Source organism: Ictidomys tridecemlineatus, unplaced genomic scaffold (genome assembly GCF_052094955.1).
Source record: "Ictidomys tridecemlineatus isolate mIctTri1 unplaced genomic scaffold, mIctTri1.hap1 Scaffold_95, whole genome shotgun sequence".
NCBI classification, from domain to species: Eukaryota; Metazoa; Chordata; class Mammalia; order Rodentia; family Sciuridae; genus Ictidomys; species Ictidomys tridecemlineatus.
In genome coordinates this window covers 941,418-963,177 of record NW_027526166.1, presented here as the reverse complement: position 1 = coordinate 963,177, position 21,760 = coordinate 941,418, and the positions used below count along the sequence as shown (strand labels likewise).

The window sequence follows — 21,760 nt, the reverse complement described above, 5'->3', positions numbered from 1 at the left end:
AGAGAAAAATGAGTTCAGTTTTCAACATGTTGTTAGAGATGCCTACTAGATACATTTTATAACATAATAAATACATGGTAGAAAAGAAATGAAGAATGACTCAGATAGACAGTTTCTCTGTATGATCCACTGGTTCTCCAGAAAGCGCAGAAGTACACTGGACCAACGGGGACCTCTCATGGCCCCTGTAGACAAATGTTTGTGCACACCTTTTTTTCCCATCGTTTTCTTTATTTAACATTGTGAACATGGTGGACTACATTCTTTTTTCTAAGTTTTAAAGATTCAGTTAATTTGGAGAAACAACTGATGGGTTCATTGTTGGAGGTTGATGAATAACCTTAGCAGAGACTATAGTAACAAGCCCTTGGTCACAGACAAACGAGAATGGCTCCACCCAGGATGGGAGCATTGCAGACACTCTTCCTTGGGCTGGCTAGCTTGTGCCTTTCCCCCCTTAACTGTACATATCAGTAATTCAGCTATATTATGATTTAAATCAGATTTTGCTCCTCTTGTCAGAAAGTACAATTGCTTGTTAGTTGATAGGTTGTGATGAAAAGGAGTCTACTCCTTGGGCTTGATACTTAGCTCCATTGCTCACTGGATGTGTGACTGCCTCAATTTACTCTAAAATAAGGATTGGAATAGGACCTACTACTACTGTAAGGTACTATTGTTATGAAGATTAGATGAATTGATATGTATAAAACCTTCAGAATAACAACTGGACATAAAGAAAGCATTCAAGAAATGTTAGCTACTAGCTTTCTTCTCTGACAATCGGTTTTGTCAGTTGGTTCCCACTAAGTTGTGGACTTTTTTGGACCAGGACCAGATATCTTGTCTTTTGATTTTCATTCACTCCCACACCATGCTAGGGCTTTGTCCAGCGTCTGGCATGAATGGTAGCACAAAATGAGAGTTAAAAATATGCTTTTGAATTAAATAATTTCTTCCCTTACGGATAAAGATAAGAATCTCAAGATCTTAGCCTGAAGATTAATGTCCATCTCTCTGCCCCCACCTGTCCCTTCCTTAAGAAAAAGCAGGCCACTGTCTCCAGTTTACACCCTCACTCACAGTTCCATTCACCTTCCCCTTTCCTAATCAGAGGGATCTTGGGGTGGGGCTTCAAGGAACCTCTAGGAGTTTGAAGGGGAGGGAGCCTGGAACCATAGACTAGCTGTGACAAGTCAGGGGTGGGATTTGGTAGTTCAGAAAAGGAGGTACCAGACCAGGAATGGGGGATGGGAGTGATGGTGGAGTGGGCTAGTTCAGGATGAACCAGAAATGAGATGTTGAGGAAAGTCAGAAAGGACCAGTTGGCAGGGGGGGGATGGGTGGGTGACTACTAGAATCATGTGGAGGGTCGCTTGTGAGGGCACAGAAGCAAAGGCAGGTGATTGGACGAGAAGGAGAGTCCTAGTTACCAAGGCAGCGACTAGAGGAGAAGGTCTTCAGTTGAGGAGAAGGTCTGGACTAGAGAAGGACGGAGCTCCAGCTCCGTGTGTTCTCCAGTAGAGTCTGTGGACTGACCCCCAGATATCCCTGCTGAAGTGTCACCCGGGAAAGGCGTAAGCCTTTCCTGGCGCCACCCCTCTGCGCTTGGCTACCCACACGCCCCCTGAGCCCCACCTCCTACGCGCCCACAGACACCCGCCGCAGCCTACTTCACCGGCTCACCCAGGTGACCACAACATGGCTGTGGCGCAGGTGCTGGTCTTCTGGCTGTTCATGGTGCTCTTCTGGCTGTTCGTGCTGTGGCCGAACTGGCGAGTGCCGGGCCAACCGGACCCGAGCACCGGCCAGCGCTGGTCGAAACACAAACTCTGTGCAGACGACAAATGCAGCAGTGAGTGCACAGGCGGGTGGGCAGCCCAGGGTCTCCACTGTGGCTCTTTGGGGCCGCATGGGGCTCCGATCTCCCTCGTCCCCAGCCCCAAGGGCTGGGTGAGGGGGGTCGCAGGATGACGGGTGGGGAGAAGGAGTGACAGAGCCTCGGGACCCTGCGTGTGTCCCCTCTGGCTCTGCTGGCGCCCCAGCCAGCCCGCTCGGGTTGTGGGGGGCTTCGACTCCCACTTGTTGCCAGCGTTTTATTTTTCTCTACTGACTGAGGCGGGGGTTGGGAAACAAGATTCCCCAAGGACAGCTCTCAGTTTATTCCCTTCCAGGATTCGCCTAGGATCTCAGTGGGTGATGGGGTTGTGCCCACGCTGTAGCAGAGCGCTTTTCTGCCCCCTCTACAGGGACCTGGGCCGGTGCAGTATCAGGGCAGATGCTCTCCAGGGCTCGGTGGCCCTAATTCCCGCGGCAGGTTGATGGTGGGGCTCCTTGGGAAAGGCTCACTGGCCCCTTTGTCCTTTTGCTGCACTGGGGATTGGGCTGGTTTTGCCTTTTAACAGGGACTAGAGTTTAGGCTTGGGAAGAGCACCGAGTCCAGGCACGCAATGTGTTCCGAGGTCTCGGCCCCGACTCTGCTTCAATCCTGTCATTTCTGTGCATAGAAGCCTCCCTTCATATTTGAGGTATGGTAGCAGGTGGGCCAATAATCTTTTGCTTTTGAAAGAGGCCAAGGATCTGCACCAGCCACCTGGGAACTGCAGCCTCTTCTGTGCGAAGGAAGCGGACAGAATTCCTGGATTGGAGGTGGGCAGTGGGGAGGATGTAGCCATTCAGATTCAGATGAAGAGGTTTGTTGCAATAACAATAAAAAATACTCCAAGATTTTTATAAGCCAATTCAGTTTTAGACTCAGTCACTAGTGTTGTTGGAACCTCTTTCCTCTATATATTTACTGGCCCAGAATACTTCTTATGGACTCCCGCTTGGTTTCTAGTAACCTTGCAACTTGATGACTGTGTTGTCCATAAATTGTAAGCAGTACATATTTTAAAATATTCATGCTAAAAAGGCCAAGAAGTTTACCATTGAGCTCTTTATGTCTAAATTGGTGTTACCAAAACCAAATTTTGTAATTTGAATTGTTTGTTCCACTCCAATAAAGAAAAAAGATGTCTCCAATATATGTTAAGAAGTTCCTAGAGGTAACCCTAAGGCTGGAATAAATAAACACTCAGAGAAGCAAAGCAGCTGCCATGATATTTTCTTTCATTTTTGCTATTCTTTGCTATTGAGCGCTATCCTACGTGGGATACCTGGACAATCTCATCACTGATGCTTCGTCAGTACTAAGACATGGTGTTGGTTAGGTTCAGTGGGGTAACATAACTTGAGAAATGGCCTGTGTCCAAACAGATGTGACCAAAAACAACAGGTGGGTCTGTGTTGCGTTGTAGGAAGTAGTGAGGTGTGTATGTAAGGTGTCCTTGTGTGCCTTCCAAATAAGTGCTCCAAAAAAAAAAAGAACTAAATAGGTGCTCCATAGTATGCATTATGTTGTCACCTAATATATTACTGATTTATAAATCCTCTATGACCTAAGGGGGAACAAGAGAAACATTGCCATTTCCACTTGTGATGAGAATTCCCCACCTTAAAGTGTCTCTCACCTTCAACTTGGCCTCTTAATTACATATGAATTAGGATGCTGACAGTTCTGAAAATAGTCCTATTTTAGCTTCAAAAAAACAAGTTACCCTCTCCAAATCTGTGTTTGTTCCTCAGACATATATTTTTATAAAACAAACATTCTCGTGTATTTTACTGCTAATTGGCTTTTAGAAAAAGTGTTATTTCCATTTCTTTGTGCTTTTTACATACATCTATTGTCCATTTCATCTTAAATCAGAAACTGTCTATTTGGTCAACCAAAAGAAAAATGTTGCTTCTACCAGTTTCTAGATCAATTGTGATCCTAGTCCTGCATTTTAAGCATGAAGGTATTGCCTGACCTTTTCTCGTGGTTAAACTTGTTCCTTGTCAGATAGGATACCCACTTTTGATTTTGTTTATTAAAAAAAATACGAATGAGGATGTTTTGAAACAATCTTAATGTTGGATATAGTCAACAATATTTGCTCAGAGAAAATATATTTCCTGGTTATTTACCCAGATCCTGAACCCAGAGACAGCAACTCTGCTGCAAATGAAATTGACAGTGTTTACGGCTGCATGGTAGCACTTGCAGCCACTTAAAGGTAATGTCTTTTAGCAGTTAGTTCAAGTTAATTAACCCCTTGGGGGTTCCTGGATATTCTAACCTCTTCCCTATTACCTCTGCATGAAGCCATACTTAAGCCTGTCCATGTCTACACTTGGATTTACATATTTGCAAAATGAAGCTTTCTATGATTATGAAACAGAAAAAAATTGAGGAGGCCTGCAAGAACCAAGAGTTTCACTGAAACCAGCTATGGTTGGTGGTAGCCACTTTGCTTTTTATTTCTCAGCACAGAGAAAAATAGAGAAGCTTCCTTTTCCCTCGTCTAATTGCAGGGAATATTGTATTTTATAGCAATAAAATCTCTAAGGATTTTAGATACTTTGAGCAGGTGAATTAAAAGTGATTCCAGAGAGTACTGGAAAAACTTGATTTTTGTTCATAGTGGGATTCATATTTCCTGATGAGTCAATATGGACTGTGAAAAATCAAATCCTAATGTTTGTTTTTTTCTTTTTTCAATGTTTATATACAGTGTTAATGTATCGAGGTGAAGCTGTTGAAGATTTCACAGGACCAGATTGTCGTTTTGTAAATTTTAAAAAAGGTGACCCTGTATTTGTCTACTATAAACTTGCAGAGGTATCACCAGAACTTTGGGCCGGAAGTGTAAGTAAAAGTTTGACAGGTGTTATATTCTTAATTTTGATGGGTAGCAGTGTAGATTTAAATGACTGATTTCTTGGGGTCTTTGTAGAGTTAACCTGACCTCTTTGCCAGGCCCTGTGCTCCTAACACACCTAAGGCCTGGCACAGCATAGAAAGTCAGGAGACTTTCTGAAACAGAACTGAACTGGTTGTGGTTGCTACCCCTCACATCAAGTTCCAGAAGGCTCTACACATCATAAAGGTCGTCATGGTGAAAACATGACAATTCTTAGCTTTACTGTTTCAAAAGGGAAGGATTCATGGACATTAGAGTTAATCCTGTAAATTAAGTCAGAGATAGTAACTCAGGCATGCATATTTAAAGTTGATTTTTTGTGTATTTTACCTAATCAATTGTGCTGTTTTTACTCTAAGAAAGCAGAATATTATGTCCATTGTGTGCTTTCCCCCCCCCCTTTTTTACTTTTTTGCAACTTCTGGGTCATCCATTTCCTGCTTTTCCTATATTCTATGCCTGAAGGTTCCCCCAGGGGTTCTACTTCCAGCCAGTTGTATGGATCTTCTGATGAAAGACATGACATTGTTTATATCATGCTTTGGTATTTTAAATGGGGAGATTCACTAGGAGTGTCCTCCTAGTGGCTTATGAGTATTGTCCTTTTCATTTAAAAAAATGTGATATGTGGATTGTTTACGTAAAATAGTAGCAAGGGTCTTTGATGACTGTAGGAATGTTCTAGTTTAGAGACATTCCGGGTTGCATCCTTGAAAGTTCTCACCCTAAATAAAACACCACACAGCAGAAAATAAGACAGAAAATAAGAGTAATCCCTATGGAAAATTAGTTTCATTTTGTTGCCATTTCTGACTCTTAGGGAATGATCTTGAAACATGGTGCCTCTAGGTACAAACTTTATATTTAGACAGAGTCCCAGTTGCAGTACTCCATATAAAGAACCATCTATTGTTTCTTTCAAGTATACCAAATAGGATTGGTAACCTTTAAACTTGGAACTGTTTTTCCATGTACCTAAGTGGCATTTTTCATGTAGTAGTCGTCTTTCTTTCCTTCTTTGAGCTTTTGGATAAATGGGCTTGATTTGCATTTTCTCCTCTCACATTGTAGCCTGTTAACTCTGTTCATCCCTAGGACTCTTGCCATTCTGGGTGGCAGCACTCATCCTGTCTTCCTGAGGAGCCCTGCTTTCAGCACCTGACCAGAAAGGATCTTTGCCGACTGATGAGTGTTTGGGTGGCACCTTGTTTGCATTGCTCCTCTGGCATTCATTTGTCCTCTTTGCCTTCAGTCAGGTTGTGTTTTATCTTAGCTCCCTATAAAATGAAAAACTCAGTTAGGAAAGGACCCCTGTCTAATCCATCTTCCTTTTGAATATTTCCTTTCAGGGAAGTGGCACTTAAGTACATTTGTTCTGATAGTAGCTTATGCAGAATTTGTTCTCTTGTGGCAGTTCTTGGCTCCCCACCCACAAATCAAATCAGCAGCACCTTAGCAGGGATGATGTATGGAAGCAAAATTAGATATAAAAATTATTTCCAGTAATGAGCCTCCATGATTCTGCATCATTTTTTTCATATCACAAGAAATGGGATACCACCAAGTGTGTAATTATGGAGCTTTATATAATCTATGGTCTCATTTGACACAGATTAAGAAGAGATAAATGTGTTCCCTTTCTCCATACATCTCTGGTTTCTTTCCCTTTTCCAAATTTAACCTTAATAGAATTTTCATCAGAAGGGAAAAGTATATTTCCCCTCAGACTCGCCTCTCATGTCATAAGTGTTATACTTAAGAAATTAAAAACTCTTTAGTTTTCAAAATGATTCTCCTTTTGAGTTTTCAGTTTTCATTCTGCAATGTTGTTGGTTTTCTAGAGTCTCAGACTTTATCTGCAGTGATGAAACTTTTAATTGCTCCGTCTTATCTAATCTTCATGGCAGTATTCTACCACTAATACTGGCTCTCAGATGGTTTCTAGATATAACAAGAACATTCATGAATGGGGATATTTTAGAGGTAGTGATAAGATGCCTTTTTTAATTTTCTTTGTTGTGCATTTGATTTGCCTATCAGTTTCCTTTAATTATTGGCAAGAATCTTCTGTTCCTTTTAGTCAGTAGTTAGTAATAGGAGTGTCTTTCTCAAGGGGAACTTTATATATAACCTTTTGTACACTTTATGTAACTTCATATAATTTAACTGTTGGTGCTGAAAATAAATGGGGTTCTTTTCTGCAGAGGATTTATTTTGGGTGAAACTGAAGCTTGATATGTGGTTTCATATGCATTATATTGTAATTTTATTTTCTCCCCTGCTGAGGGCCATTAGGAATGAAGCTTCAAAATTTCCTTGCCAGCTACCCCATGTTAAATGGATTTCACTGTTGACATTGCATGTAAGGTGACCTTGCTCAAGGACCAAGGAGGATCCGGGTTTAGAGCTGATCAGGTTTGAGGAAGTATCCCACTCCTTAGGGTGTTCCCGGTTTAAGACAAAAGGAGTTTTAGGGAAGTTGGAGGTTGAAGATTATTGCTGCTGGGAGTAGGGCGTGCCTGCAGCCTGAGTTCCCGCTGAGTTCTCCTGGAGAAAAAGTTTTTAGGAGGTGAATTGTTTGGGAGATTGGATTGCCCCCGAACCCGTGTGGAGGCGGTGTGAGTCGGGAATAAAGAATTTCTGTTTGAATCTACAAGGCTGTGAGTGCCTCCTGATTCTGTGCCCAGCCAAGACTGCAGCATTAATTTTTTCCCCCCTTCTGATTAATTAAACAACAAGCAATGTGGCTAAAGGACCGTGCCTGGTAGGTTGTCCAATTCAACATATGGTTCTTACCCGTCATGGGAGAACTGACCTTTAGACGTCAGTTTCCTGTCTTGGGTTGAATCCACTGCAACCAGATCAACCCGTCACTGACTACCGGTCCAGCATTCAGCCATGCTTGTGGATAGGCCTAAGCACCATTGTGGGTGGGTGAGGTTCTTGCCTCACCTCTGTTGGCCCCCAAATTTAACCTTGGTGCCAGTGGGGAGGTGAGGTTCTTGCCTCACCTCTGTTGGCCCCCAAATTTTAGACCATCACTAGTAGAAGGGAGGAGGATACAGAAATGCCACGACACCAAGCCAATTGACGGCTCCTTTGGAAAAATTGTGTCACTGGTGACACCATCAGCAAAGATGCCAGCATTACCACAATTAACATGGGGTGCGCTGGCAAGGAAATTGCATCACTAGTGACACCATCAGCAAGGATATGCCAGCAGTACCACAATTCGCTGCACCAGACGATAGTTCACAATGCATGCAACTCATATATAGTCCAAGCAAGTTCTGCAAGCAGTTCAAATCGGAGGAGTCTATCAATATGTTCATTTCCTCCCAAAGTAAATCAAGTCCTTGATTGAGCATTACTTGTTGAGTTATATTCATTGATGCATCAGTTTATACAGTTTACTGTGATAGCTATCATAGAAGCTGTAGTTTGGTTTTCTTAGTCTTCACTGGCACTGGGATGGAGATGGGAATTCTGGCAATGATGTTAAAGAGACATTATCCTGAAGAGAATTATTAAATATAATGAAAAGGAAAAGTGAAAGTAAACAAACAGATCTGTTAATCACCTTTAAAAACAATAGTAAGCAAACAGATCTGTTAACCACCTTTGAAAACAATCATTAACAGCTGTTTACCTAATTTAGATTAAACCACTTAAATCACGTGAATAAAAAAAAAAGAAAATTCGGATCCATTTTTTCATAAGTGCTCCTCATATAAAAATATGGACATACACACATACTGACATGCAACACAAAACAGTGCACTCATAACATACAACACGTAAGACAATAATAACAGCCTTGTAGCTTTACCTAGGTAAAATCTCCATTGCAATTTTTAGAAACTCCACAGTCAAAAAACAAAACACAGTCAAAAAACAAAGCTGATCAGAAAAACATTAACCTAGGTTTGTATGAGCTCAAAAAATAAAATAGAACTTTATGATGTGGGAAAAATGCAATAATAAAATAGATATTGAAAAAAGGCACCATGGTTAATCACTGTTGCAGATGTAAGAATAGCCAAGCTGGAGCTCTGGATATCAGCTGTTATGGATTTGAGTCAAATTATCTTCTTTTTGGTCTGTAGAAATTGTTTTAGTTAGTGTCTCTCGAATCTAAATCGGCTGCTGTTCTCCCTGTGGAAACACAAAAACAGAACCCCGACTCCAGACAAACACTGGGTCAGGAGCTTTCCAATGTCCTGTTAGAATATCTTTCCAAAGTACCTTAGGCTTATGTACATTTTTTGGATACATATGTCTTTCTGCAGCATTAAGTCCTGATGAATCCAAATTTAAAAAGTTTAGAGTAAAAAAAGGGTTATTTTAAGTTTATCTTTGGGGGATATATACCCCTTTAAGATCCTTTTAAATTTAAGTCTTTCAAAAGCATTTTGCCTTAGTTTTTAGAATTACTTTAGTCCTTTTAATTTTTAGATGTGGTTTGAAACCATAGTTGTCTTAGCCCTTTGTATTTTCTATCTGAAATACCTTTACTTGACATTTTTAACCATTTTCCATCTTATTTCTATCTTCTAGTTTTCTTCTAAGGTTTTTATATTTACCCTTAGTTGCTTTCTTCTCTCCTAGTTTTCTTTCATTTCCTATATTGTGGGTATAAAATTCTTGTCTTTCTACATCTTTTTATCTTCCTATATCTTTATCTTTCTACATCTTCTCCCTTTTTTTTACCTTTTTGTACTTCTGTTTTTGAAGTTTTCCACTTCAAATTTTTAATAATCTTTATCTAAATCTTTTATCTTATTATCTTCCCATTTTCATGGGTTATATTTTTTTTCCTCCATCGTGAAGGCATCTTAACCACCTTCAATTTAACCTTTTAAAGCTTTTTGCAATGTACTTAGACATTTTACAACTTTTTACTTTACCAAACAAAGATTATCTCATCTCCTTCTTTTTAGTTTAATAAGTACATTTTAATAGTTTGATGAGTAAAGCAATCTTCCTTCAATTTAACCATTTAAAGCATTTCATTTATCATCTATACTGTACTATTAAATGTACTTTTTCACCACCTACAGCTTCACTCTTTTAAACGAGGCTTAGATTTTGTTTAAATCGCTTAATATTAGTTTACATGGCTGCCCTTCAACCAAAGGCTCTTTTTTACTCCATTAAGAAGCTTTGTCTCAATCTGCCATGTACAAATACCTTTTTTTCTTTCTACCTTTCTCAAGCTTTTAAATTAAATCTAGTTTCCTCAAAATCTTTTTAAATGGCATTTTACAAATTTTCACTTTACCACACAGAGATTATCTCAACTAGAAACATTTCTTTTTCCTTTAACCTTTTATATTAAAATATATTTCCACATCTTGAATCTTTTTATACCTCTTTTTTAACCATTAACCCTTTTTATAAATTCACATTCTAAAACAACCCTTATAAAATTACTCCATTTTAATAAGATGAAATACTTTCATGTTTTTTAAGGTACTGTTATACTGTAATTGAAACCCAGCTGAAACTTCTTATACTCTCTGTATATAAATTACACATGATAGAATCTTAACACTTAGTAACCTTGTTTCAGCAAAGACACAGACCAAAGCAATATTAAACATTTTTCCATTTGCCAATTTATGAAAACACACATAATGTTTAAATATATTACCTTATGGAACTTAATAAGTAAAGAGTACTTGATTTCATATTTAGTGGTTGATATTTTAACATTTTAGCTTTGTAAATGAATCAGCTGTCTGTAAAAACCAAGACAAGTATAGTGAACAGAACTAGTCATCTCTTTCTTGTTGAAGAAAAATCCTTCTACAGGATACCATAATGGTCCCATTGATATACTTAATAACTCATCTTTATAAAGCCATGGGCTACATTTTTGTATTGTATCAACATATGCCATAGTTTTTCTTGGTCTTACTGGGGTACCTCCTTCCTCTAACAATTTTTCTTCCTCAGAGGCGAACAACTTCAAACCTTGAGTCAACCATTTTCCTTAGTTTGCCTGAGAAAGTTCTAGGAACAGGCCACTTGAAATGAAAACAAAATAAATCAAAACAAGAACACATTGTTTTTTGAAATGGTCACCCATTTTTTTGCTCTCTTTCAGGAGCGAGCAAATTCACTTACCCCCAAGCTTCAGACATCCCACGTACGGGCCACCATAATGCCGCAGTCTTGGCTGGGCACAGAATCAGAAGGCACTCACAGCCTTGTAGATTCAAATAGAAATTCTTTATTCCCAACTCACACCGCCTCCACACAGATTCGGGGGCAATCCAATCTCCCGAACAATTCACCTCCTAAAAACTTTTTCTCCAGGAGAACTCAGCGGGAACTCAGGCTGCAGGCACGCCCTACTCCCAGCAGCAATAATCTTCAACTTCCAACTTCCCTAAAACTCCTTTTGTCTTAAACCGGGAAAACCCTAAGGAGTGGGATACTTCCTCAAACCTGATCAGCTCTAAACCCGGATCTGCCTTGGTCCTTGAGCAAGGTCACCTTACATGCAATGTCAACAGTGAAATCCATTTAACATGGGGTACGCTGGCAAGGAAATTTTGAAGCTTCATTCCTACTTGACAATGGCCCTCAGCACTCCCCAAGTACTTGTAAAAGTAGATTTGGACAAAGCTAGGAAAGCATATACTATCAATACATCTGCTATAGTGGTAATACATTTTAGAGATTTTTGTATTGTTTTTACTTATTAATTTTTATGACTGTTGTGTATTGGTTAAGAAAGACATAAATATTGGTTTATGAGCAATGCTACAAAATGTACAGGTAAATTCTTGCTAGAGGTTATTTGGAATTGCATTTATAACCAGCTTTGATTTACATAGTTTTAACCATATAGTATCCAATAATCTTCTATGCAGATCTTTTATTTACTTCAGAAGTCTTAACTTTATATGCTCTGTGTTGAGAATTAAGCTAAATGTTAAAAAGAAAACTTCAGTGGTTGGAAATGTTGCTTTTTAATAGTTCTGTACTTAATTTTTATTTGGAATAATAATCTCAGTGTAATTGTTATAGCAACTTTCTTTCTTGGTTATACCATATACCTATCTATTATGTGTATATTTCCTGCCACTTCTGAGAAATCTCTTATTTATATTCCTTGTACAGAATTTATTTGATATTTGTCTCTTTTGCACTATAGGTTGGCCGTATGTTTGGATACTTTCCAAAAGATTTCATCAAGGTAGTTCGTGAATATACTAAAGAAGAGCTACAAATTCCAACAGATGTAAGTTATGGATTTCTTTTTTGTTCTCAATTGTAAACTGGCTTATAAATCCATCAGTTATATTCAGTTAACTGCTTCTGAATGTTTTATAATGTGTTTGGGGGGCAATTTAACATTTGTGTGTCAGATTTTCATTTGAAATCAGACTACCTGTAAAAAAAAAAGTTTGAAAGGCATTCAAGGGTGATTATATTATAATCTGAGAGTTGTCTAATATATTGAAACAGATATTCTAAGAGGCAAATAATTTCATTTTACAGGCAAAACTCATTGGATAGTTATTAGACATTTTAAGTATATTTAGGTTAAATTAATAAACTCTAACTTTTATACTAGGCTAGAAATATGTACTTACAAAGGTTTCTTATTCTTAGTCATATACGGGATCATAGTCATGTTATAGATTTGGAAAAGGGGACCTGAGCGTTTCAGGTGATGTTCAGTCTCAGATCTTTTAAGGCCGGAACTGCTTCCTTTATACAACATTCCTGTATGGTGCTCTGACTTAAATTGATTTTGTGACTGAAAGGATTTCGTGTTCTAGAATTCTCACTTCAGCTGATTATTTTCTAGAGTTTTAAATTGTATAGTAATTGATGCCCACCAACACTGAAACATCTTTGGGCAGCTCTTTGTAGTGGCTGTAGAATATGCAAACTGCTAGGCTAGGACAGTTCTTAGATTAGATGGACTGAATGGATAAAGTCATCCTGTTTGTTGTTGCTGTTCCTAAAATTTCTTTATAATCTCAGGGGCCATAAAATCACTTCTGTTGCTTGTTGGACTTCATTGTTGGTAAAGAGAGTTCTTGGGATTTAAGCTGTGACAGTTCACTGATTACAGAGAACTCATTTGTTTTGAACTCTGCCTTCTCATTGTATTTCCCATTACATGCATCCCTCATGGCTTAGAAATGCATGTGATGAGGAGAGGAAATCACTCATCCCTACTACATTGAACTGCCTCCCCCACCCCCGGAACCCCCGCAGAATATTATGAAGATTTAATTAGGAATGGAAATTTTTTAAAAACATGTCCATTCATACTATGGCTCCTTTTATATCAATTTGCTTACTAGTAGCAAGAAGGAAGACTAGATAATATACACATAATCCTGAGAGAGATCTTAGTGACTGTGAAACCCTGATGAAGAGAAAGGTGTATACCTTGTTGAATCTTGTTTTCAGTTTGTTCTTGTGGTAATAATAATGTGAGGAGCCTCCTTAATATCATTCTTTATTCCATCCAATGTACTTGTATCTCAGTAAGATACTTTAAAACTGATTCATTTTTCTCAATGCTGCAGGATCTTCCAGCTTCTCCCGAGTAAATGATTAAGAGTTAAATTTCTGAAACATAGGTGTAGATATTAAGAGCTGGAGGATCCTATAAGTGATACCTTGCCTTTCCCTACTTATGTTCAGAGCAAATTGAGAGAGACCCAAGAGTCAGGCAGTTGGAGACCAAATTGTCACCATTTTTACTCATTATGCTTTTTAAAGAATATGACCCATGTTAAAAAAAGAAAGAAAGAAAGAATAGACTTTCTAACACTGTAGTCTAGAAAAAGACAGATTTACTCAGCCATAGATGGAGTTAGGCAGTGGGGGTTGGAGGAGGGTAATGTGGTTGACCTCAAAGATTCTTTAGAACCAATCCTGAATTTGGGAGCATGGATGAGTTTGCTTTTGTGATACTTTGTTATTGACACATTAATGGTTTTCTTTTCCTTACAGGAGAAAGATTTTGTTTGTTTTGATGTTGGAGGAGATGATTTTGATAATTATAATGTAGAAGAACTTCTAGGATTTTTGGAATTGTATGATTCTGCAAATGAAGATTCTGAGAAAGCTATAGAAAAAGTGGGACAATTTCCTGAAGTCTCCCAGGATGTTGAACCTGAACCTAAACCAGTAGTAGCAAACTCACAAGAAATTGAAAGTGCATTCTCAGAAAACACTGTGGATCTTGAGGAACAATTTTTGGCTCAGAAGAACCATCCTCATGCAGATAGTCAAACAGATAATGCTCAGGGTGAACAAACTTCACTTGAACTTTTTGAAGAAATACTACCAGATAAATTGAAAGTGCCAGAAAGTGAAAAAAACAAAACCAGCAACATTTCTCAGGTCTCAAACGAACAGGAGAAGACTGATGCTTATAAACTTTTGAAAAAAGAAATCAATCCGTATCTAGAAACCAAAGAAAACAAACAAGAAATGAGTATAATTTGGAAGATTTTAAAGAAAACTGAAACCACAGCCAAAAGGGTAGACATTTCTCAGGTCTCAAACGAACAGGAGAAGACTGATGCTTATAAACTTTTGAAAAAAGAAATCAATCCTTATCTAGAAACCAAAGAAAACAAACAAGAAATGAGTATAATTTGGAAGATTTTAAAGAAAACTGAAACCACAGCCAAAAGGGTAGACATGATGGACAAGGAACGAGGTGATATGGAAATGGGAAAGGAGGAAAGTTTTTTGGGGAAGAAAACAGTTGTACATTTAATCAAAGCAGATATATTTTGGATAAGAATGCAAAGTGCAAGTGAATGTTCAGGGTAGAATATGAACCTGTAAAGAGATAATCTTTGCTCTGGATCCTATTCGTCTATGTCCTGAGCTCAGGAAGGAGATAGGTTCACCATTTGGCTCCTAGGTTACTTTGAACATATTTGAAAGGCACATTAAGCAAGCTAGACTTATGGAATTCCCTTCTCTATACTGGCTCATTGAGACCAGCACACTTGTAGATGAAAGAGTTCCTGTTATTTCTGAGCAGAATAGACATTTTGCACTTTTGTTCTGGACCAGAATTCTCTTCTGCACATTTATTCATGTGAGTGTATGTTGGTTTGCCAAGGGAAGGTAAGTTATTGAAGCCTCTATCATAAATGTATTTGTTTATGAAATACTTTGGATTAAATACTTTGGATTAAAGGCTTCTTTATAAATTTGACTGTATAGTTCAGTCATCCTTTAAATGGGATGAAAACAATTAACCCTCCCGTATCCTTGCCCAGTTGTTCTCATGGGCTCATGCCAGGACATGGAGGGCAGTGTTGAGGTATCTGGAACTGTGTGCTGAGGGGGAGTGCTGATCATTGAGCTTAAGTGGGGGTAGATAGTGTCATCCATCTGGCTCAATGCATTCTTCTCCCTTGTAGAGATGCAGCCATCCCATGAAGATGATTTTCCTAAAGAGAACACAAATCGTCCTAATAGAAATCTTCATGAAGAGCCAAACCTCCTGCGTCATCATTTTAATATGAACCATCCTGAAGAGCCCAGCCTCTTGAATCAACCTGTGACTGAGGACATGGGTGTTTCAGAAGTGTCTCAGATCCCAAATACTGAGAAAGTAGACCCAGGTAAAGCTTGCCAATTTTTCTCTACAAAGTAGAGGCATTACCATAATGAAGGCTTTCAAGGATATTTGTTGCCAAAGGTACAAAATAGAGCAGAGAGTGATATAGGTACATGTGAGTTCAAAAAAAAAATATCTTAAGTGAGAGAAAAGCAAGAATAAAGATGACTAGAAATCAAAAATAGGCCAGAGACTGTAACTCACCTAAAAGCAAATGTTTAGGTATGACTAGCTTGTGTAAACCATTTACAACTAAAATATTTTTCTTCAAAGGCCTTATGCTCTAAAACTGTAGTTTTCAACTAGACCAACAGCACCAGAAACTCTAGGGGTGGGACCCACAATCTGTGTTTAGCAGGCCTTCCAGGAAAGTCTGGCCTAGTACAAGTTAGCTTGAATAATCACTGTTCATAGTCTCATAAATTCTGTGTTTTTCTTCCCTTTTCTTCTAAATGGAATATAATATAGCTCAAGTCCTGTTTTTACTTGCTTCCTGGACATGGTAATTAAACTTTTTCAAATGCAGTCAATGGTCCAGATCTTTATACTATATACTTACAGCAAACAGTACAGAACTGCAATCGATTTTAGATTGACACTTACGAATACTTCATCATAGTGCACAGTATCCAGTGGGAGATGAGAAACAATTTTTCAAAAAAATCCCCAATAATGACATCAACAGCATTCTACTTTTGTGTTGCTCACTCTCATTTTATCAGTAAATTAGATGATGACTAATTGTTTATTTTAATCCATCCAGTATGGTGCTATGAAGCCATAATTACTGTATTTTGTGTTTTTAAAGGTTCTGGTCTGTAAGCATAGCTATAAGCATTATCCTGCACCAGTGCAGGGCTTGGCAGCACTGATCTGAACCTCCCCCCCACCATCTGCACACACAGAGTGTAGGAGAACTCATAGCAAGGGGGGATTCAGTTAATTTGAGAAGGAATAACATATGAGTTCTCCCATTTTCCAGAAGACATTGCATCTATATATGAACACTACTGACTTCTGAACTGTCTTTAACTCTATAAGGTTATGAAAATGAATCATGCACCATTACGATTTGTTATTTTCATGCTCCAAAACTTTCAAGAATAGGGAAAACTTGACTTACAAAATTAAGAATGAATTATTTCCCTGGCCTTTTAAGTTCCACCACAAAATGATGTCAATGACCTTTAATAGGTAAAATCTTCCCAAATGTCATTTAATGTGTCTCAGGTGCTGAGATGCTGAGCCAATGGGGCAGACTTCACCAGCAGTCAAATTCATAGACCAATAGTGAATGGAGGGCCTGGGGTTGTAGCTCAGTGGTAGAGTGCTTGTCTAACATATGAGGCACTGAGTTTGATTCTCAGCACTGCATACAAATAAATAAAATAAAGGTCCATCAAAAACTAAAAAAAAAATTAGGAAAAAGCTTAAAAAAATAGTAGTGAATAGAATCTCAGGGTTGAGAAAGACCTTAGAGGCAACTGGTCCAACTTCTTAATAACTGCATGCTGGACTCCTGCTGTTTAATCAAACATACCCCAGGCTCATGTAACTCATACTGAAATTCCACCCCTACAAGCTCTCAGGTCTAACTGGAATTCTACCTCATTCACAGAGCCTCAATGCAGGTCTGTACCCAATTCCCTTTAGTCTCTCTTGGTACTACTGTGTTCTTTTTAAATAGCTGTCATCTGTCCATTCAATAAATAATTGTTGAGTATCTCTGCCAGGTGCCAGATACTATGTTAAGCCTTGGCCCATTCCACCTGCAAATCTGCAAACCAAGACTCCCTCTCTTTCAGCTTTCCTAAAATTTTAAACACAAAGTTTCACCAGCACTAAATCCATGTTTTTTGAATGTGACCCTGTCTATATATCTCTGGTTTTAAAAATTTTCCTTGAGTAAATATTGTTTTGGTAGCAGTTGTATGGCCATGGAAGTAGTGAAGAGTAGACTGGAGATTGTTCATTTTATAATTGAAGGGTTTGACAGCTCTAATTAGGATTTTGAAGTTTTCTTCTCTGTTGTGTTAATTGTCTTTAGGAGAGCCACATATTCCAGGCACTGTGACTCATATATTTAGTGAAACACTCGATGAATATTGAAACTGAAGAGAGACAATTCTTATTCTATAGCATAAAATAAAATAGCAATTTCCCCTTTCAATTTTAGAGCTACTTATAACAGAAGGTACTCCTGTTGATGCTGCTGATACAGAAAACCAACTAGAGATAAAGGTCGAAGAGCCAGCAGATGCCACCCTTTTGGACAACATACTTTTCTTGTTATATTCATTCTTGCTTTATTTGTCTAAGATGGTAAGTTTGACATAGTTTCTTCAATTAGAATGTTGATTATTTATTAGTTTTTAAGTGGCTTCTGGTCATGAAGTGAAAAACTTAAAATGTCTTTATGAAAATGACTCTTGACCCTTTGAGTAGATAGCTCCTGAAACAAAAGCCATAGGGGTGTGGCTTTAATGGTTACTTGGTTTAGCACATGAGGAAGATTTGCTGTCTACCAAGGCTAGACATTTGCACACCTGTAAAAACTTGGTTCTTCCCCTCAGAACCCTTCATTCTGGCAGGGACATAACAGCATTCACTTGAAACACAGTAAGATAATGGCAGAAAGAGAGGTATTTATTCGATGGTAGAACATTATTGTCCATAAATGCATTTATTATGGTTGGAAGGGTGATCAGTAAGGTCAGAAAGTGGTTGAGATGTGTTTGAAGCACAGGCAAAGGGCAAACAGGAGTCTGACATGTGGTTTGTTGTTGATTAGACAGGCTGGGGTGGTGGGGGAAGCTGGCAGTCAGAAGAAATGTGTTCAGAGAAATGGAAACATGAAGAAAGGATATTTGGGGAGGGCAGGAGAATGTGAATAGTTGGTGTTGTAAAGTGTGAAGTTGGAGGGGGATGGGCCTGTTGGAGAGGCCAGCAAATCTTAAAGGAAGTCATGAGCCAAAGTAGCATTAGACCATTAATAGTGGGGATCCTTAGAAAGTTTTAAGAATGAAAGGAATTAGGTTAGATCTGTTTCTTAGAAAGAGTCACTTAAGGCTGATCTTTCTAAAGAAAATCATGATCCAAATAAGACATTTAATCTGTCTAGAAGCTTATCTAAGCATTTTAGGACTTACCTCCCCCCTATTGGTATTTGTTGATATTGGACGTATAGAGTTTAATTATAGGAATGAGAAAGCTTTTAGAGGTTGGAGGATAAGATGGTCCTAGGGCCATTGTGACAGTAATCCTCCTCAACTGAAGTTGTTTCCTGTAGGTTGTATTATTTCAAGGCTTGTGTAAGAAAGATGATGTTGTTGTTTTCCTTGTAAAATGTATAGATTTTGAAGCCAGGAAGATCTGGTTTCAAATCCCAAGGTTATCATTTAGACGTTTGGGCAAATAACTAAACTTTTGAAAAAAGTTTTCCTCATCTGAAAAATGTAGATAATGCTTACTCCAATCATAAGAATTAAATGATTTGACAAGGTAAAATGTCTGGTGAGGTGTCTGGCATTTTGAAGGGTTTTACCCCTACACATGCCCTAATTCTTATGTAGACAGTCAGAAGGTGGTATAAAGACAATGAATACCTGGGGAGGAAAGACCACCAGGGTGGAAAAGATGTGGTGGGGAGAAACCATTTTTCAGTTGGCTCCATGTTTGTTCATGATGGTGGCAGCCACCTGGGTAAGGGGTATATACGAGCCAGGCAGTTAGAATAATTATATTTCCAGTGATTAAAGCAGTCTTCCACAGTCATAATTTGATTATCAGAATGAATCAGCATCACTTGGAAAGTTAACAGCCTCACGATATGGGAAGGATTTCTTTATTCATATTTTTAGGTATGCACAGAGCCCTCCTCTAGGTCTAGGTCAGGGGACATGAATGTGGTGCAGGTATGGTCTGTGATTGTACGGTGATAGGTAAGACATAGACGTGAGTGGCAAAGAAGAGGCACAATGTTAGGAGACTGATTTGAAAGGAGATTTCAAAGAGGCATTTTGATGGCCCAGTATGTACAGGACATTGTGCCAGGACTAAAAGAGTCTAACAGGTGTAAGGCATGATTGTGATTTTTGAAAGCCTTAAGAAAAGGACTTAACAAATATATGCAAAAATTATGAACAAGTCAATGTAAAATCTTAAACAAGTAGTATGATATCTGATAGGACTGGAGAATAATAGGCTCTGATGTGTTTGGGAGATGTGCACCAATCAGATTCATTGATCAATGGAATCTTAGCAGAATCTTAGTGTTAGAAGAAACCTTGGAAGGCTGTTAGTCTAGTTTCTCACTCATTGCTGTTATTTTCTTTACTGTGGCCCTGACAAATAGTTATGAGGCCTGTACACCAGTATTTCCTAGCATGAGTCACTCTCTTACAAGGCTATATGTTCTTCTGTTGTCTAGTTCATCCTTGTATTGACTCCAAATTTTCCTCCACATGATTTCCTCTATAAAATTGAATTCTTTTCTACATAGAAATCCTTTAAATATTTGAAGTTATATCTTAATTTAAAAATTATTTTTAGTATTTTTATCATGGAAACTTTCAAATAAGAGCAGAGAGAATAGTAGGGGACTATAGGTAACCATAACATACTGTATATTTTAGAATACTAGAAGAAAAGATTGTGAAAGTTTTACCATAAAGAAATGATGTTTGAGGAGGTAGATATATTTAACTGATTTAAACTTTACATAGTGTATACATGCATCAAAATGTCATGTTACCTAATTCAATAATTATAATGTTTGTTTCTATGTACTAGTTAAAAAATAAATTTAATTAGAAAAGCTTTAAAGAAAAGCATAGAGAATAGTATAATGAACCCACGGGCCATCACACAACTTAACAGTAATTCCTTGATAGCCAATATCAGTGAGTTTTTTAAATTTGTTCTAATTGGTTATACATGATAGCAGAATGCATTTCAATTCATTGTATATAAATGGAACAAAACTTTTCCTAGTTGTACACAACACGTGTAGTCCTATATGTACCTCGGGTAATGAGGTTCATCTCATTCCACCATCTTTCCTATCCCTCTGCCCCCTCACCTGTCCTACCTCCCCTTTGCCCAAAGTTCCTCCATTCTTTCTATGCCCCTTACCACCCACCTCACCCCCATTATGGGTCAGCATCCACTTTCAGAGAGAACATACAGCTTTTGGTTTTGGGGATTGGCTTACTTCCCTTAACCTGATATTCCCATTCACCCGCAGATGCCATAATTTTTTTCTCTTTTAATGCTATAAGTAATATTCCATTTCATATATGTACCACAGTTTCTTTATCCATTCATCTGCTGAAGGGTTGGTTCCACAAAACTATGGAATGCTTCACAAATGTGGGTGTCATCCTTGCTCGGGGACTATGCTATTTTTTTCTGTATTGTTCCAATTTTAGTATATGTGCTGCCAAAGCAAGCACACTCTGACTTTTAACAAATGTAGATACCCAGGTAAAAACTACCGTAATCAAGATATAGAACAGTTTTTTTTTTTCACTAGAAAAGGGGTTTCCTTGGGATCCTTCCCAGTGAGTGCCTTCACCACCTGTTCCAGGGAACCATTGATAACTTTTTTTTTAAACTATAGATTCATTTTTCCTACAGTACTGTTTCATATATATGCCACTATAAGTGGACTCATATCTAGGAGTGCAATTGCCTCCTACGTTTAATGTATGTTTTTGTCTTATGTGATACTGTCAAGCCATGCTAAAAAATGACCACAATCATTTTATACTTCCACCAGCAATTTAGGAGACTTCCACTTGACTTCATCTTCACTAGCACTTGGGCCATTCTAGTGGGTATGTCTTTGTGAGTTTATTTCCTGATAATTAATGATATTGAGTGAACTTTTTTTTTCTTTTGAGATAGGGTCTCACTAACTTCCTTAGGCCCTTGATAAGTTGCCAGCCTCACACTTGGGATCTTCTTGCCTCAACCTGGGATTGATTGCTGGGATTACAGATATGTGCCATGATGCCAGGATCAAATACTTCTTCATGAGCTTGTTGACCATACTGTTTTTGTACGTCAACTCTCTCTAGCTAGCTGGAATCCAGACTTCTCCCAGCTCAGTGCCAACTGTGGGATTGGTTAGCTTATAGTTGTTCTTGGCCCTCACAGGTACTGCTTAGAATGTAGCCCCAAACTGAAGACCACCTCCATGCAGATTTCTGGAACTCTTTTTCTTTGTGGCTCCCATGTTTCTGGTAGTTTTCTCTACATATTTTTGGCTGCTTAATCTCCTGGAACTCTGGTCTCTCTCTCCTCAGTGAGACTGTTGTGCCCCATTTGTGTTCCCATTTTCAAACTGAGG

At 38.4% G+C, this 21,760-nt stretch overlaps 1 protein-coding gene and 1 non-coding gene across 2 annotated transcripts in view; one reads left to right on the top strand and one right to left on the bottom strand.

Moving 5' to 3' along the window:
• Positions 1–1,686: 1,686 nt before the first annotated feature.
• The window catches only part of LOC144374911 (transport and Golgi organization protein 1 homolog), a 51,295-nt gene continuing 31,221 nt past the window's right edge, over positions 1,687–21,760 (top strand). The window contains exons 1-6 of the mRNA XM_078037648.1: positions 1,687–1,855; positions 4,599–4,732; positions 11,953–12,039; positions 13,776–14,490; positions 15,209–15,412; positions 17,585–17,730. Coding sequence (XP_077893774.1) covers positions 1,702–1,855; positions 4,599–4,732; positions 11,953–12,039; positions 13,776–14,490; positions 15,209–15,412; positions 17,585–17,730 — 1,440 coding nt within the window. The 5' untranslated portion in view covers positions 1,687–1,701. The remainder of the gene's footprint in view (positions 1,856–4,598; positions 4,733–11,952; positions 12,040–13,775; positions 14,491–15,208; positions 15,413–17,584; positions 17,731–21,760) is intronic.
• LOC144374920 (U6 spliceosomal RNA) lies at positions 20,755–20,861 on the bottom strand. The gene has a single exon (XR_013434159.1). It is a non-coding gene; the product is annotated as a U6 spliceosomal RNA (small nuclear RNA).